Below are 13,833 nucleotides of genomic sequence, written 5' to 3'. Positions count from 1 at the left end.
CTGAGCCCGGCGGCAGCTGGGGATGGGACGCCCGGGCCCGGTGCACCCAGTGCAGCCCCGGAGCGGGGGGGGCCGACCGCACACAGCGGAGGGGACCCCAGGGGAGTGGGACCCTGGGGAGCGTCGCCAACCCCAGGACTCCATCTCCCACCGTGCCCCGCGCGCCTTACGTAGGCCCGGCTCCCTCATTTGCATACGGTCCCCGCCCCAGGTGGCCACGCCCCATCCCCGCGGACACTGGTCGCGCCTCCCTGTCGGCCACGCCCCCGCCTCGCTCGGCCATGGCGCCGGGGGCGGGCCCTGCCCCGACCTTGGCCCCTCCCTTTGCGCCCTTGCCCCGCCCCCTCACCCATAAATGGCGTTGCTCGGCCCCGCCCCCGAGCCGGCCCCGCCCCTCTCCTCGGCCATGGCGGCCGGGGCTCGGGCCCCGCTGCCCCCGCGCTCCCCGCGGCCAAAGCTGACACCGCGCCCACCGGGGCCATCGCTGCCACCGCTGCCACCGTTGGCCCTGGCCCTGGCACTGGCCCTGGCGGCGCTGCTGGCGCTGCCGGTGTCGGCGGGGTCGCCGCCCGGCCCCGGGGAGCAGCTGGCGGCGGCGGCGCCGCGCTGGGGCTGGCGGAACGTGTCGTGCCCGGCCTGCCGGGTGCTCTTCGGGGCGCTGGACCTGGCGCTGCAGGTGGGCACGGGGGTCGGGAGTGCCGGGACACGGGGGGCACCAGGGGGACACGGGGATAGGTGGACAGCGGAACACCAGGACGGGAAGAGCAGGGGCGACAGAAATGGGATAGGAACGGGGACAGAGAGGACAGGACAGTGGGGACAGGGCGGGACAGGACAGGGACGGGCCGGGCCAGTCCCTCGTGACGGGCCGGGGCCGGGACAGGCCAGGACAGGTCGGGGCTTGTGACAGACACGAGACCGGGCTGGGAATGGGGACAGGGACGGGCGGGGACGGGGAGGGTGACAAGCTGGGACGGCTGGAAGAGCAGCGGGGACGAGCGGGGTCCTGCCAGCGGCTCCACTCGGGGGAAGGGGGACAGGCTGGGACAGGAACCGGGACAGGAACCTGAACCGGGACAGGAACAGGAACCGGGACAGGAACCTGAACCGGGACAGGAACAGGAACCGGGACAGAGACAGGAACCGGGACAGGGACAGGCTGGGGCGGGGACGGAGGGAGGAGGGCACCAAGCTGAGAACCAGAGGGGCTGGGGGACCCTGTGGGTCCCTTCTGGCCTCGGGATATCCAGCTGGGTGGGCCGGCGGGTGTGGGACAGTGACAGCAGCCAGGGACCATCCCGGGAAGCTGCTGAGTGCGGCACGATGATGGCAGCTGGGGTGCCGTGCCCCTCCCGGGGAGTGCCGTGCCCATCCTGGCAGTGCCGTGTCCATCCTGGGGGTACTGTGTCTCTCCCGGGGGTGCTGTGCCCATCCCGGGGGTGCCGTGCCCCTCCCGGGGTGCCAATGGGCACAGGCCAGTGACAGCAGCTGAGTTCAGTGTGCAGGGTCTGTGCTGGGCAGCCGATGATGGAGGGGAGGGAGGGCAGTGAGGGTGGCAGGAGGTGTGGGGTGCCGTAACCATCCCGGTGTCCTTCCCCCGCAGCTGGAGCCCAACGTGGCCCGCGTGGGGCGCGTGGCGTCGCGGCTGTGCCAGGAGCTGCGGCTGGCGCGGCCGCCCGTGTGCCGCCAGGCCGTGCAGCTCTTCCAGGGCGACGTGGTGGCCGCCTGGGCCCGCTCCGTGCTGCGCCCGCCCGAGGCCTGCGGGCTCCTGCTGGGCCCCCGCTGCGGCCACTGGGACATCCTGGGCGCCTGGAACCTGTCCCTGCCCGCCGCGCCCAAACCGCCGGTGCGGCCGCCCGTGCCGCCGCCGCCCGGAGCGCCCACGGCCCGCATCCTGTTCCTCACAGACCTGCACTGGGACCGGCAGTACGTGCCGGGCAGCGCCGCTGCCTGCCCCGACCCGCTGTGCTGCCGCGGGGTGCCCGGCGAGGGCCCGGGGACCGCGGGCTTCTGGGGCACCTACGGCAAGTGCGACCTTCCCCTGCACACCATCGACGCGTTGCTGGCCCAGCTGCCCAATGGCACCAGGAACGGCACCGGCGGCTTCGCGGCGGCGTACTGGACTGGGGACATCCCGGCGCACGACGTGTGGCAGCAGAGCCGCGGGGACCAGCTGCGGGCACTGCGCACGGTGACGGCGCTGCTGCGCGCCCGCCTCGGCCCGCTGCGCGTCTTCCCCGCCGTGGGCAACCACGAGGCCACGCCGGTGAACGCCTTCCCGCCGCCCTACGTGCGCGGCAACCGCTCGGCTGCCTGGCTCTACGACGCCATGGCCGAGGCCTGGCAGCACTGGCTGCCCCCCGCTGCCCTGCGCACCCTGCGGTGGGCACCGGGCTGGGGAAGGGGATCCCTCTGCCCAGGGGATGGGGGCTTTGTGCCTTGGGGGGTGGGAGGGCACAGGGTGGGCGTTCTGGGCTGTGGCATTTGGGGTACCAGGATCAGGGGACGCAGCGCTGGGAGGCTCCAGACTGGGGGGCTCTGGGCTGTCAGGTGTTGTGGGAGCTGCAGTAGCGCAGGCTGGGGGCTCAGAGCACGGGACTCTGGAATGCTGAGGGCTCAGAACTAGCAGGACACACAGTGTGGTCTCTATGCTGCAGGGGCAGTGGGGGTACCAGGCCAGCTGGGGCTGTGTGCAGATGTTTCAGCTTCACGGGGGGAGAGGTGCAGGGAGGGAGTCGTGGCTGGCTGGGGTACAGAGAGGGCTGTGGGGTAACGGGGGCTCCAGGCTGGGGGCTGTAGGTAGGTGGGCAGTGCAGGTGGCAGAGAGCTGGGGGTCCGTGGGATGGGTGCAGGGTCTGTGGCTCAGGGGACGCAGCACTGATCCCCCTTTTCCACACAGGGCTGGTGGGTTCTACACAGCACAGGTCTGGCCTGGGCTGCGCCTCGTCTCCCTCAACATGAACTTCTGCTCCCAGGCCAACTTCTGGCTTCTCATCAATGCCACTGACCCTGCAGGGCAGCTCCAGTGGCTCATGGGGGTCCTGGCAGATGCTGAGCGTGATGGGGAGAAGGTGTGGGGGGGTTCTGGGGGGGACATAGGGGGTCCCTGTGGGCCCTGGGCAAACCCCCAGCCCTGGCTCCCTGCCCACAGGTGCACATCATTGGGCACATCCCCCCAGCCCACTGTCTGCGCAGCTGGAGCTGGAACTACTACCGCATTGTCAGCAGGTCAGTGCCTGACCCCTGCCCAGACCCCGCACCATGGGCCCCACCCCGGGCCCCACCCCAGACCCCCATTCCATGCCCTGGCCTCCATCCCCATGTGCTGGACCCCTGTCCATGTGGCCTTGACCCCCACACCAGACCCCCCACCCCACAAGCCAGAGCCTGGCTCCATACCCTGAACTCCCATCCCACAATGGTCCTCCTGCCCTACACAACAGACCCCTGCCCCACATGCTGGACCTCTGCACCAGACTCCACCCCACACCCTGGGCTCTCTCTCCGTGTGCCACCCCATGTGCCAGACCCCCACCCCCTGTATCCTGGACCCCCAGCCCACGTGTCCTGGACCCCCACCCCACATGGCAGACCTGAGGGCCAGGGTTGGGGTTTTGGGGTGGGGGTCTGGGGATGCGCCCCCGCTCACCCACCCTGGCAGGTTCGAGGGCACCATTGCGGCGCAGTTCTTCGGGCACACACACCTGGATGAGTTCGAGTTGTTCTACGATGAGGAGACACTGTCACGTCCTGTGTCCATCGCCTTCATCGCACCGAGTGTCACCACCTACATCAGCCTCAATCCCGGTGCGCGCCGAGCCCCTGCCGCGCATCCCCCGCCGTGTGTCCCCTGCTGTGTGTCCCCCCACTGTGTGTCCCCCCGCCGTGTGTCCCCCACTCCCATGCTCCCCGGCGCTGACCGTCCCTCCCGCTGCAGGGTACCGCGTGTATGAGGTGGCCGCCTCCTACCCCGGGAGCTCCCACGCAGTCCTGGATCACGAGACCTTCATCCTTAACCTGACGGAGGCCAACGCGGCACCCCCGGGCACGGCCCCGCGCTGGCGGCGGCTCTACGGCGCCCGCGAGGCCTACGGGCTGCCCGCCGCCTTCCCGGCCGACTGGGACCGGCTGGTGCGGCGCATGCAGGACGACGAGCCCCTCTTCCAGCTCTTCTGGTTCCACCTGCACAAGGGGCACCCGCCCCGCGAGCCCTGCGGCGCGCCCTGCAAGGCCGCCTTGCTCTGCGCCCTGCGCTCCGGCCGCGCCGCCGACCCCGCGCTCTGCCGGCCCCTGCGCCCCGCGCTGCCCTTCCCGCGCATCCAGCAGCTCTGGCAGCAGCGGCGGCTCTGCTGAGCCACGGCCGGCAGCAGCAGGGCTGGGACATGGGGACACCGGGAGCCCCCAGGATGTGGTGACACTGGGAACCCCTGGGACACGGGGACACTGGGAACCCCTGGGACACTGGGAGCCCCCGGGATGTGGTGACACTGGGAACCCCTGGGACACGGGGACACTGGGAGCCCCCGGGATGTGGTGACCCTAGGAGCTCCTGGGAGACGGGGACACCAGGAGCCCCTGGGATGTGGTGACACTGGGAACCCCTGCAACACAGGGACACTGGGAGCCCCTGGGATGTGGTGACACTGGGAACCCCTGGGACACGGGGACACCAGGAGCCCCTGGGATGTGGTGACACTGGGAACCCCTGGGACACGGGGACACCAGGAGCCCCTGGGATGTGGTGACACCGGGAGCTCCTGGTATGTGGTCACACCAAGAGCAGGGGCAGGGACACGGTTACACAGGGAGCAGGACTGTAGCCAGCACAGGTCACAGCAGGAGCAGGATCGGTACGAGGTCACTGGGAGCGAGGTCGGGATTGGCACGTGGTCCCCATGTCCCACCAGTTACACAATAAAGGCACAATGGACACCACCACCCCTCCTAATCCTCTCCACCAGGATTGGAACTGAGATCAGGATCAGCACGTAGTCCTCATGCTCCCATCACCCCCCAGTACAGGTGTGATGGACCCCACTGTCCTTCATCCTCCTCACTGCAGTTCTCAGCCACCACTTAGGGAGACCCAAATCAGGGATGCTGGGGCCCCACCACCCCACGTCCTTGTCCTAATTCTCACCTGCTGGGATTACAACTGGGATCAGCCCATGATCCCTGTACACCCATAGCTCCCCTAATAAGGTGTGGATGGACCTCAGTGCCCCTCTGCACCTGTGACATCCTAAGAAGACCCAAACCAGACACAACACCCTGCTCCTCCCTGTGTGAGGCCAGGTGCAGAGCCAAGCCGGGCTGGTGGAATGGGTTTATTAATTAATGATTTAGTACAACACAGACCCTCATTATGCCACATGCATTGGGGACCCTGGGGGGGGCGTGACCCACCGTGGGGGCAGCAGTGGGGGCAGGACCCCCAACACCCGGGGTCACTCCGTGCCCTGGAGCGTTGGGTCCGTGGTCCTGCCCCCTGACGCTGCCTCACCCAGCCAATGCCCCCCCTGCCCTTGCCCCGCTCAGGGGGTCTGCGCCCCTCCCCGCCGCTGTTTGAGGGTCCCCAGGAGGGTCTGCACCCCCCGGCGCACGGAGGAGCCCACCCGCCGCGCCACCGAGTCAGCCGGGGGCGCGGGCAGGCAGGAGCTGGAGGCCTGGGGCCGCGCATCCAGGCACTTCTGGTAGCGGAGCTGCGGGCAGGGAGCGAGGGAGCGGCGTCAGCGGGGCCGGGGGCAGCCCAGGGGGGGACAGGGGCGGCACTCACCACGCAGGCAGCCTGCAGCGCCTCGCTGAGCCCCGCGGCGTTGGGCTCACACCACACCATGTGGCAGCGGAAGGTGCCGGGGGCGCTGGCCATGATGAAGGCGAAGGCGCGGACGTCGCGTCCCACCCCCATGAAGGACAGGAAGCGCACGCGGCACTCGCACAGCACCGCCTCTGTCTGGGGACACCGGGGACACCATGGTGGGGAGGGGGCCATGGGGACACCCTCAGCAAGGGGACAGGGTCAGCAGGGCACACGGGGTGTCACCCCAGGAAGGGTGGGGAGGTCACTGCGGTACCCTGGGGCTGGGAGGGGATCCCCCGAGACCCCGCAGGATGGAGTGGGATGGGGACACGGTGGAAGGAGCCATGGTGGTACCCAACCCATCCCTGGCACAAGGACGGGTCTCTGCAGCCCCTCTGACACATGACAGAGTCACTCAGACCCCATAACAGGGTCACCAGTGAGGGCGGGGGTCAACACATCTCCCCTAGGCCAGGGTGGTGGTCCGAGATGGGGATGGATGCCCCTGGTGATGTGAGGGTGCCAGGGCAGGGGGTCCGAGGGGGGCACCCACCTGGCGGTGAGCAATGGTGAGGGTGGCAGGGGCCACACTGACCACCACGGGGGTGGGCGCAGGGGGCTCCCCTGAGCCAGGGGCCAGCGCCGCCTCCAGCGCCGCGTTGATCACATCCATGCCTGGGGGCACAGGGAGCCTCAGGGCAGCCCTGGGGGTGCCCTCGCCCCACAGCTGCCGAGCGTGGGCCAGAGGAGCCCCCCGAGACTCCCCCCTTCCCCTCAAGTCCCCCACTCACCCACTGGCTTGGCCACGGGGACACAGCCCAGGTAACACACGGGGAAGCGCTGAACCACCTCACTCTTGGGGGCTGGGAACTCCACTGTGGGGGAGGCACTGTCAGACACCCCCAGAGCCCCCCAAAACACCCCAGAGCCCCAACATCTGTCCAGAACCCCTGCCCAGCCCTCAGGGCTCACCCAACACCCCCCAAGACCTCTTGGATGCTTGGCACTCCAGTGTGGGGGAGACATGGCAGACCGACCCAGGGCCCTCCAAGACCCCCCAGAGCACCCCCAGAACTCCCAACACCCCCAACTGCACTGCCTTGCTCCTGGGGGCTGGGAGCCCTGCTGTGGTGGGGGACATTGTCAGACACCCCCCAAACCTCCCTAAAAGCCACCCCCCCTCCCACTGCCCTCCACCCGTGAATGCAACCTCCAGACCCACAAGGCCCCTCCCTGTCCCCGTGCAGGACTCCCCCTTCCTGGTTACCTCCAGACTCTCAGGGTACCCCCAGAGCCCCCCAGCTCTCTCCCGGGTACCCCCCAGCCCCGTACCCTGCAGGGGAGGCTCCCCCAGCCGGGGGGGCTCTGTCCCCAGGCCGTTGCCTGCTGCCCGGGCACTTCGCCGCTCCGCCGTCAGCTGGGGACAGATGTGACACCACTGTCACCTCCAGGGACCCCCACGGTGACCCACAGTCCCCCAGATGTCACACAAGGGCACCCCCAGCCCTCCTGGCTGTCACACCCTGGGCACCCCAGAGACCCCTGGCCCTGGTGCCCTGTGGCAGGTCTGTGGGGACACGGGGGTGGGCAGGGGTCACCCCTAGGGGCCGGGTGGAGGGGCCTGAGGTCTCACCTGTGTGCAGATGTACAGACTAGGGCAAGTCCTGGCAGGGTTCTGGGGGTCTCACCTGGGCACAATGTGGTGCAGACCAAGGAAGGGGAATTTGGGGTGGGTTACCTGGGCCTGGGGGCTCCCGGGGGTGTCTCACCTGGGCCCAGACCTGGTGCAGGCCAGGTGGGGGGTTCTCAGGGGCTTTGTGGGGGTCTCATCTAGGCAGAGACGCAGCTCAGGCCAAGGTGGCAGTTTGGGGGGAAGCCCAGAAGAGGGCTGGGGAGGGTTTACCTGGACACAGAACCAGTGCCAGCCAGAGTGGGGGTCTCAGGTGAGGTTTAGGGGGGTCTCACCTGAGCGCAGACCCGGTGCAGCCCGGCGGCGATGGCGCTGGCAGGCCCCTCGCAGCGGAACACGTGGCACTTCAGCACCTGCGTCAGGGGGTCCCGGGCCACGTATGCAAAGTCCCTGGGGGAGGGGGGCACACTCAGGACCACCCCGGTGCCCTCCCCAGCCAGCCCGAGCCGGGACTGGGGGCACTGGGGGTCTGGGGGCAGGTTGGAGCCATACCTCTCCCTGAGTCCCCGGCAGCACAGCGGGACAGAGCAGGGTTAGGGGGTGCCGGGGGGGCACGGGGCCCCCTCAGCCCCAGGACCCACCCCACGCTCCAAGGAGCAGATCTGATCCTGCCCCACACCCTTCTCTGCTGGGGGGGCTCAGTGCTGGGACCCCATGGCCCCCTCCTGCCCAACCCATGGGACCACATCCACACATGGGACCTCCGAGCCCTGTGCACACGTGAACCCCACAGCCCCACACCTCACCCCTGTGGGGAACCCAGCCCATGGCCCCTCCACAGCCCGATGCCTCCATACACGGCATTCCAGAGCCCCCACCCCACACTGTGTGGGACCTCCAGGCCCCATGGGGGTCCCACACACCCAGACCCCCCATCCCTGCACCCCACATGTACAGGATCCCCAGCCCTGGGTACCCTGCAGACACCAGAGCCCCCCATGTGCCCTCCCCAGTGCAGCACACACAGAGTGTGCCCTCCCCAGTGCTGCACACACACACAGTGTGCCCCTGTGTGCCCTCCCCAGTGCTGCACACACACACAGTGTGCCCCTCTGTGCCCTCCCCAGTGCAGCACACACACACACTGTGTGCCCGTGTGCCCTCCCCAGTGCAGCACACACACACACAGTGTGCCCCTGTGTGCCCTCCCCAGTGCAGCACACACACACACAGTGTGCCCCTGTGTGCCCTCCCCAGTGCAGCACACACACACACAGTGTGCCCCTGTGTGCCCTCCCCAGTGCAGCACACACACACACAGTGTGCCCCTGTGTGCCCTCCCCAGTGCAGCACACACACACACAGTGTGCCCCTGTGTGCCCTCCCCAGTGCAGCACACTCACAGGTGTGTCCCCCCAGTGCAGCACACTCACAGGTGTGCCCCCGTGTGCCCAGCCCCACCTGCTGCCGTGCCGCCCCACGCCCCAGACGCGGATGGCGCCCACGGGCTGCGCGTGCAGCAGCGCCCGGTCCTGCGGGTCCACCAGCTTCAGCGTGCGCTCCTCCAGCACCAGCAGCGCCCGCGCCTGGGCATGGCAGCGTCAGGGGGGGCTCAGCTCCCCCAGGTGACGGGGGGGCAGTGGAGAGGGAGTGGGATGGGTGTGGGGGGCACAGGGGTCACTCACCTCCCCCCAGGTGCCGGGGAGCAGCGCAGAGGGTGTGGGATGGACACAGGGGGTCTGGGGGGTCTGGGGTCACTCACCTCCCCCCAGGTGCCAGGGAACAGCACAGGGTGTGGGATGGACACAGGGGGTCTGGGGTCACTCACCTCCCCCCAGGGGGACAGCACAGAGGGTGTGGGGGTACAGGGGGCACAGGGAGGGTCTGGGGTCACTCACCTCCCCCCAGGTGCCGGGGGGGCCCTCGCGGGGCCCCGAGAGCTGCCGGATGCAGGCGCTGACGGCGCTGCTGCTGCGGCCGGGCCCCAGCTCCTCCTCCCGCAGCTGCACCCAGCCCAGGGAGCGCACCGGGAGGCCCTGGGGGCAGCGGGAACGGCACTCAGCGGGGATGTGTGGGGCTGAGGCTGTGGGGCAGGGATGGTGAGGGGCGAGGGGGCAGCCTCAGCTCCGCAGCAGTAACCCGGCCCCGCACCGCCCCATCTGCGCAGCCCCGGGGCAGGGCGGGCCCGCACAGGCCGTGGCCGAGGCCCCTCCCCTGCAGGTGACACCCTGGGACACCCCTGAGGCGTTGGGTCCCAGCCCCCAGCAGCGGAGCAGACCCCAGGGAAGTGGAGAAGGGGCCCTGCGGGCGGGCAGGGTCAGGAGAGCGGCCCTACCTTGGAGTCCAGCACATCCTCCTCGCCCAGGGCCATGCTGCAAGGGGAAGGTGGGGGCGTCACCGACTGCACCCTGACACTCTGGGGCCTCTCCAGCCCCAAACCCTGCCCGAGAGCCCTCTGGGATCCCCCACATCCCATACCTGGGTCACTGCACCCTGACTATCTCAGACATTCCCCCCCAAACCTCTGCCTTGAGATCCTGGGAGTCCCCCAATCCATCCTGAGACCCCATTTCCCTGCCCCACACCTGGGTCCCTGCCCCACACCTGGGTCCCTGCCCCCTCAGCTCCCACTTCACAGGGGACACCCTCTCTCACCTGTCACCCAGAGTCCCACATCCCGACAGGGCCCAGGCACAGCCCTGCCCATGTGTCCCCCCAGTCCCTGTGCCCCTCAGCACACCCCTCTCCTGGCGATCCTGGGCCTGGTGACAGCATCTCCAGGTCTGACACTCCTGGCTCCTCATCTTCCTCTTCCTCCTCCTCCTCTTCCTCCTCAGCCGTGGGGTCCTAGGGGCAAGGGGGCTCTGTGGGGTTGGGGGGGCACTGACCCCCCACCCTTTCCCATCCACCAGCCCCTCTCACCTTCCACAAGTCTCCATTATTGAAGGTCTCAGCTGGGGCAAAGCTTGTCCAGGAAAGCTGCAGGGGGCTGGGTCAGGCTGCTGTGTAGGGCAGCCCCCCAGTGCCCCATGGTTCCCCCAGTCACCCCACAGCACACTATGGGAGCCCCATGGTAACCCCAAGAACAACCCACGCCCAGACCACGGGTGCCCCGAGCCCCCCAAAACTACCCCACCATCATCCCCCAGCCACCTCGTGCCCCACAGCCACCCCTATGGCCCCATAGGGGCTGCCCCACAGCCACCCCCATGGCCCACAGGGGCTGCCCCTACAGCCACCCCCATGGCCCCACAGGGACTGCCCCTACAGCCACCCCCATGGCCCCACAGGGACTGCCCCTACAGCCACCCCCATGGCCCCACAGCCACCTCCCAGACCAAGCCCAGCCCTCTCAGTCCCGACTCACAGTGGGCCCCTCGGTGGGGGTGCTGCCGTCGGAAGGGGTCTCGTGGGGCCCGCCGGGGGGCTCCCACTGGGTGGTCCCAGTGGGGACATGCCAGTAGTAGGTGCCTGAGGTGTCCTGCACCCGCAGCCAGCCGGGGGGCAGGTCCCCGTGTGCCCCTGCACCACACGGCCACAGCGACTCTGTAGGGCAGGGGCAGAGGGCTCAGCCCGGCCCCGCACAGCCCCCCGTGCCAGGGACATGAGGGCTCCACAGGGACACGGGGACAAAGGGGGGGCATGGAGCTAATGGGGCTGGGGACACAGAACAGTGCCCAGGGGCTGGGGGCCCAGGGACCAGCAATGGCACCCGGGGGGCTGCGAGTGCAGCACTGGGCACACAGCCAGGGACCAGGGGAGATGTGGAGCTGACAGGGGCACAGGGCATAGCAGGAAGGAGCACGGGGCAGCCATCGGGCTCTGCGGGGCAGCCAGAGAATGTCAGAAGCCTCCATGGGGCAGCTGTGGGACAGCGAGGGCTCACCGTGGGGCTCCGCGGGGCAGCCACAAGTCACGGGAGCTCCGGCAGTGCCCACCTGGCTCATCGGGGGAGCTGCCGGGGCTGCCCTGGCTCAGCGTGGCCCAGCTCGAGTCCTCGTCGCTACCGGGGCCGGGCCCCCCGAAGAGGCGGCTGGCGCTGCGCCCCGGCGGCTCCCGCAGGCCCCGCTCCGCGCCCAGAGCCGGCGGGGACACCCCGGGCCCGTCCTCCTCCTCCTCGTCCTCCTCCTCCTCTTCATCCTCCTCCTCCTCCTCCGAGGCGCCGATCAGCAGGGCCCGGGGGTCGCGGGCAGCGTTCCGGGCATTGCGGGCTCGGACCCCCGGCTCCAGCGCCCCGGGGGAGTCCCCGTGCGCCCCGGGGGAGCGCCCCGGCCCCGGGCCCGGCTCGAGCTCGTTGCGGTTCTGGTCCTGGCCGGCCTTGGCCCAGCCGGCGCCGGGCAGCTCCTCGGCCGGGGCGCCACCGGGGCCGGTGCGGGGGTCGGGGGCCGCGGGCAGCCCCAGGCTCAGCCCCGGGCACCGGTTGTCGTTGGCCAGGTCGCTGCGCTTGCTCAGGGCCCCCGACATGGTGCGAGGACGCAGGGAGCGGCGGGACCCCCGGCGCGGCGGGAGCCCGGCCCGGCCCGGCCGCGGCTGCCGGTGCTGGGATGGGCGGGCGGGGGGGTCCTACAGCCCCCGGGGCGCCTCCGCGTCCATCGGGCCTGTGGGGAGCGGCGGTAGCACCGGGACCCCCGGCACGGACGCTCCGCGGCCCCGGCTCCTCCCAAGGACTCGGCATCCCCTCGCAGCCCCCTCCCGGGCCGGGCAGTCTTCCCCGGCACTGGCATCCACATCCCCGCATCCCGGGGCACTGGCATCCACATTCCCGCATCCCGGAACATGGGGACCCCCCGGCACCGGCACCCCCTCGGCCCCACATCCCGCACGGCCCCGCGACCCGGCCCTGGCTCCCCCCGCCGTCCCCTCCGCGCCCGCAGCCCCCGAGGTGACCCCGCCGCTCCCCCGGCCCGGGGTCCCTCCGCATCCTCCCCGCGGCCCCGCCAGGGGGATCCCACCGGGACCCCGCACCCACGGCCCCCTCCGCTGCCCCGGCCCGGCCCTCGGGGGTGTGAGTAGGGCCCGGCCCCCCGGCCCCACCCGTGCCCAGCCCAGCGGGGCCGCCCGTGCTCCCTCCCCCGTTCTCTGCCCGCTGCCGGTACCTGCGGCGGCTCCGCTGCCGGGGGTCGCGGGGGAGGGTGGGGGGCTCGGGGCCGCGTCACTTCCGCTTCCGGCCGGCGGAGGGACAGCGCCGCCTCCGGTACCGGTACCGGCACCAGCACCGGCACCGGCCGGGACTACCGGCACCCGCCGGGCCCTTCCCGGCACCGGCGGGACCACCGGCACCTCTTCGGTACCGCCGGCCCCTCTCCGGACCCTGCCCGGCACGCACCACCGAAGACCCCCGAGTACCCGCCGGGAGCGGGAGCCCCAGGCCTTGCCGGCGGCGGGCAGCTCGATCCGGCCCTGTGCGGCAGCGGGACCTGGGCGGAACGGGGGACCTTCCCCCCGGCGACACTCCCGGGCCGGTGACCCCGACACTGCCTATGCCCGCCCCATTGTTCCGGTGCCACGGACCCGTTCAGCCCAGCTGAGCCCCCCGTTACCCCTAGCGGCATCCCGCAAGGCACCGGCACCGCCGGTTTCCACCCCGCTGCCCCCACACCGGGACGGGGCCGGGGCAGCACCGGGACTCCCTGCGGCTGCTGTGCCCCCGGAACCCCCCAACCCCGGCTGGACCGGGAGGCTCCCGGCTCTTACCAGCCCCGGAGGGGCAGCACCGGGGGTCCGGCCAGGAGCAGCGACGGTGACACGGGGTGTGGGGACCGGTCTGATCCCGCACAGGATCGCAGCCACTCCGTTTGGTGAGACCGCCAAGGCTGAGTCCAGCCTGTGACTGATCCCCACCTTGTCTCCAGCCCAGAGCTCCGAGTGCCACCTCCTGCTTTTCCTTGGACGTGGGATGGGCACTCCAGACCTCCCTGGACAGCCCCTTCCAGCACGGGGCAGCCCTTTCCATGAAGAAATTCCTCCTGATGTCCAACCTGAACCTCCCCAAGCACCGCTTGTGGCCGTTTCCTCTTGTCCTGTCACTTGTTTCCTGGAAAGGTCCCCCCTGAGCCTCCTTTGCTCCAGGCTCAGCCCCTTCCCAGCTCCCTCAGGGATTGTCCAGCCCCTTCCCAGCTCCATTCCCTGCCGTGGACATGCTCCAGCCCCTCCAGGGCTCTCCTGCAGGACCAGAACTGGACACAGCCCTCGAGGTGTCACACAGTGCCAGCACAGGGGACAATCCCTGCCATGGGGGACAATCCCTGCCCTGGGGCTATGCCCACACTGGGTCTGTGCCGACTCTGGGGCTGGCACAGACCAGGTGCCATCAGCCTCTTGCCCATCTGGGCACACCTGGGCTCACATCCAGCACCCCCAGGGCCGTTTGCAGCCCCCTGCCCCTCTGCCCAGCCTGGGGTGT

General features: G+C 70.4%; 2 protein-coding genes across 2 annotated transcripts; one reads left to right on the top strand and one right to left on the bottom strand.

The window, feature by feature from the left end:
- The first annotated feature begins 5 nt into the window (after window positions 1–5).
- On the top strand, window positions 6–4,935 carry SMPD1 (sphingomyelin phosphodiesterase 1). The gene is made up of 6 exons (XM_054628462.2): window positions 6–676; window positions 1,604–2,382; window positions 2,900–3,071; window positions 3,152–3,228; window positions 3,662–3,807; window positions 3,938–4,935. Exons 1-6 carry the CDS (start codon window positions 356–358, stop codon window positions 4,351–4,353), a joined length of 1,911 nt encoding a protein of 636 aa, XP_054484437.1. The 5' UTR covers window positions 6–355; the 3' UTR covers window positions 4,354–4,935.
- Window positions 4,936–5,312: 377 nt separating this feature from the next.
- Window positions 5,313–12,682, bottom strand: APBB1 (amyloid beta precursor protein binding family B member 1). Its single transcript, XM_054651937.2, has 14 exons — window positions 12,527–12,682; window positions 11,369–12,028; window positions 10,798–10,976; window positions 10,353–10,409; window positions 10,171–10,277; window positions 9,766–9,802; window positions 9,329–9,466; window positions 8,892–9,016; window positions 7,766–7,880; window positions 7,133–7,217; window positions 6,592–6,675; window positions 6,354–6,475; window positions 5,777–5,953; window positions 5,313–5,702 (listed from the first exon to the last, which is right to left on the bottom strand). The coding sequence occupies exons 2-14, from the start codon at window positions 11,892–11,894 to the stop codon at window positions 5,535–5,537; spliced, it is 1,920 nt and encodes a 639-aa protein (XP_054507912.2). The 5' UTR covers window positions 11,895–12,028; window positions 12,527–12,682; the 3' UTR covers window positions 5,313–5,534.
- Window positions 12,683–13,833: the final 1,151 nt, after the last annotated feature.

The sequence above is a fragment of the Agelaius phoeniceus genome, chromosome 2 (assembly GCF_051311805.1).
Source record: "Agelaius phoeniceus isolate bAgePho1 chromosome 2, bAgePho1.hap1, whole genome shotgun sequence".
Taxonomy (NCBI): domain Eukaryota; kingdom Metazoa; phylum Chordata; class Aves; order Passeriformes; family Icteridae; genus Agelaius; species Agelaius phoeniceus.
The sequence above is the reverse complement of the archived record's forward strand: the minus strand, read 5'-3'. Positions and strand labels throughout refer to the sequence as shown.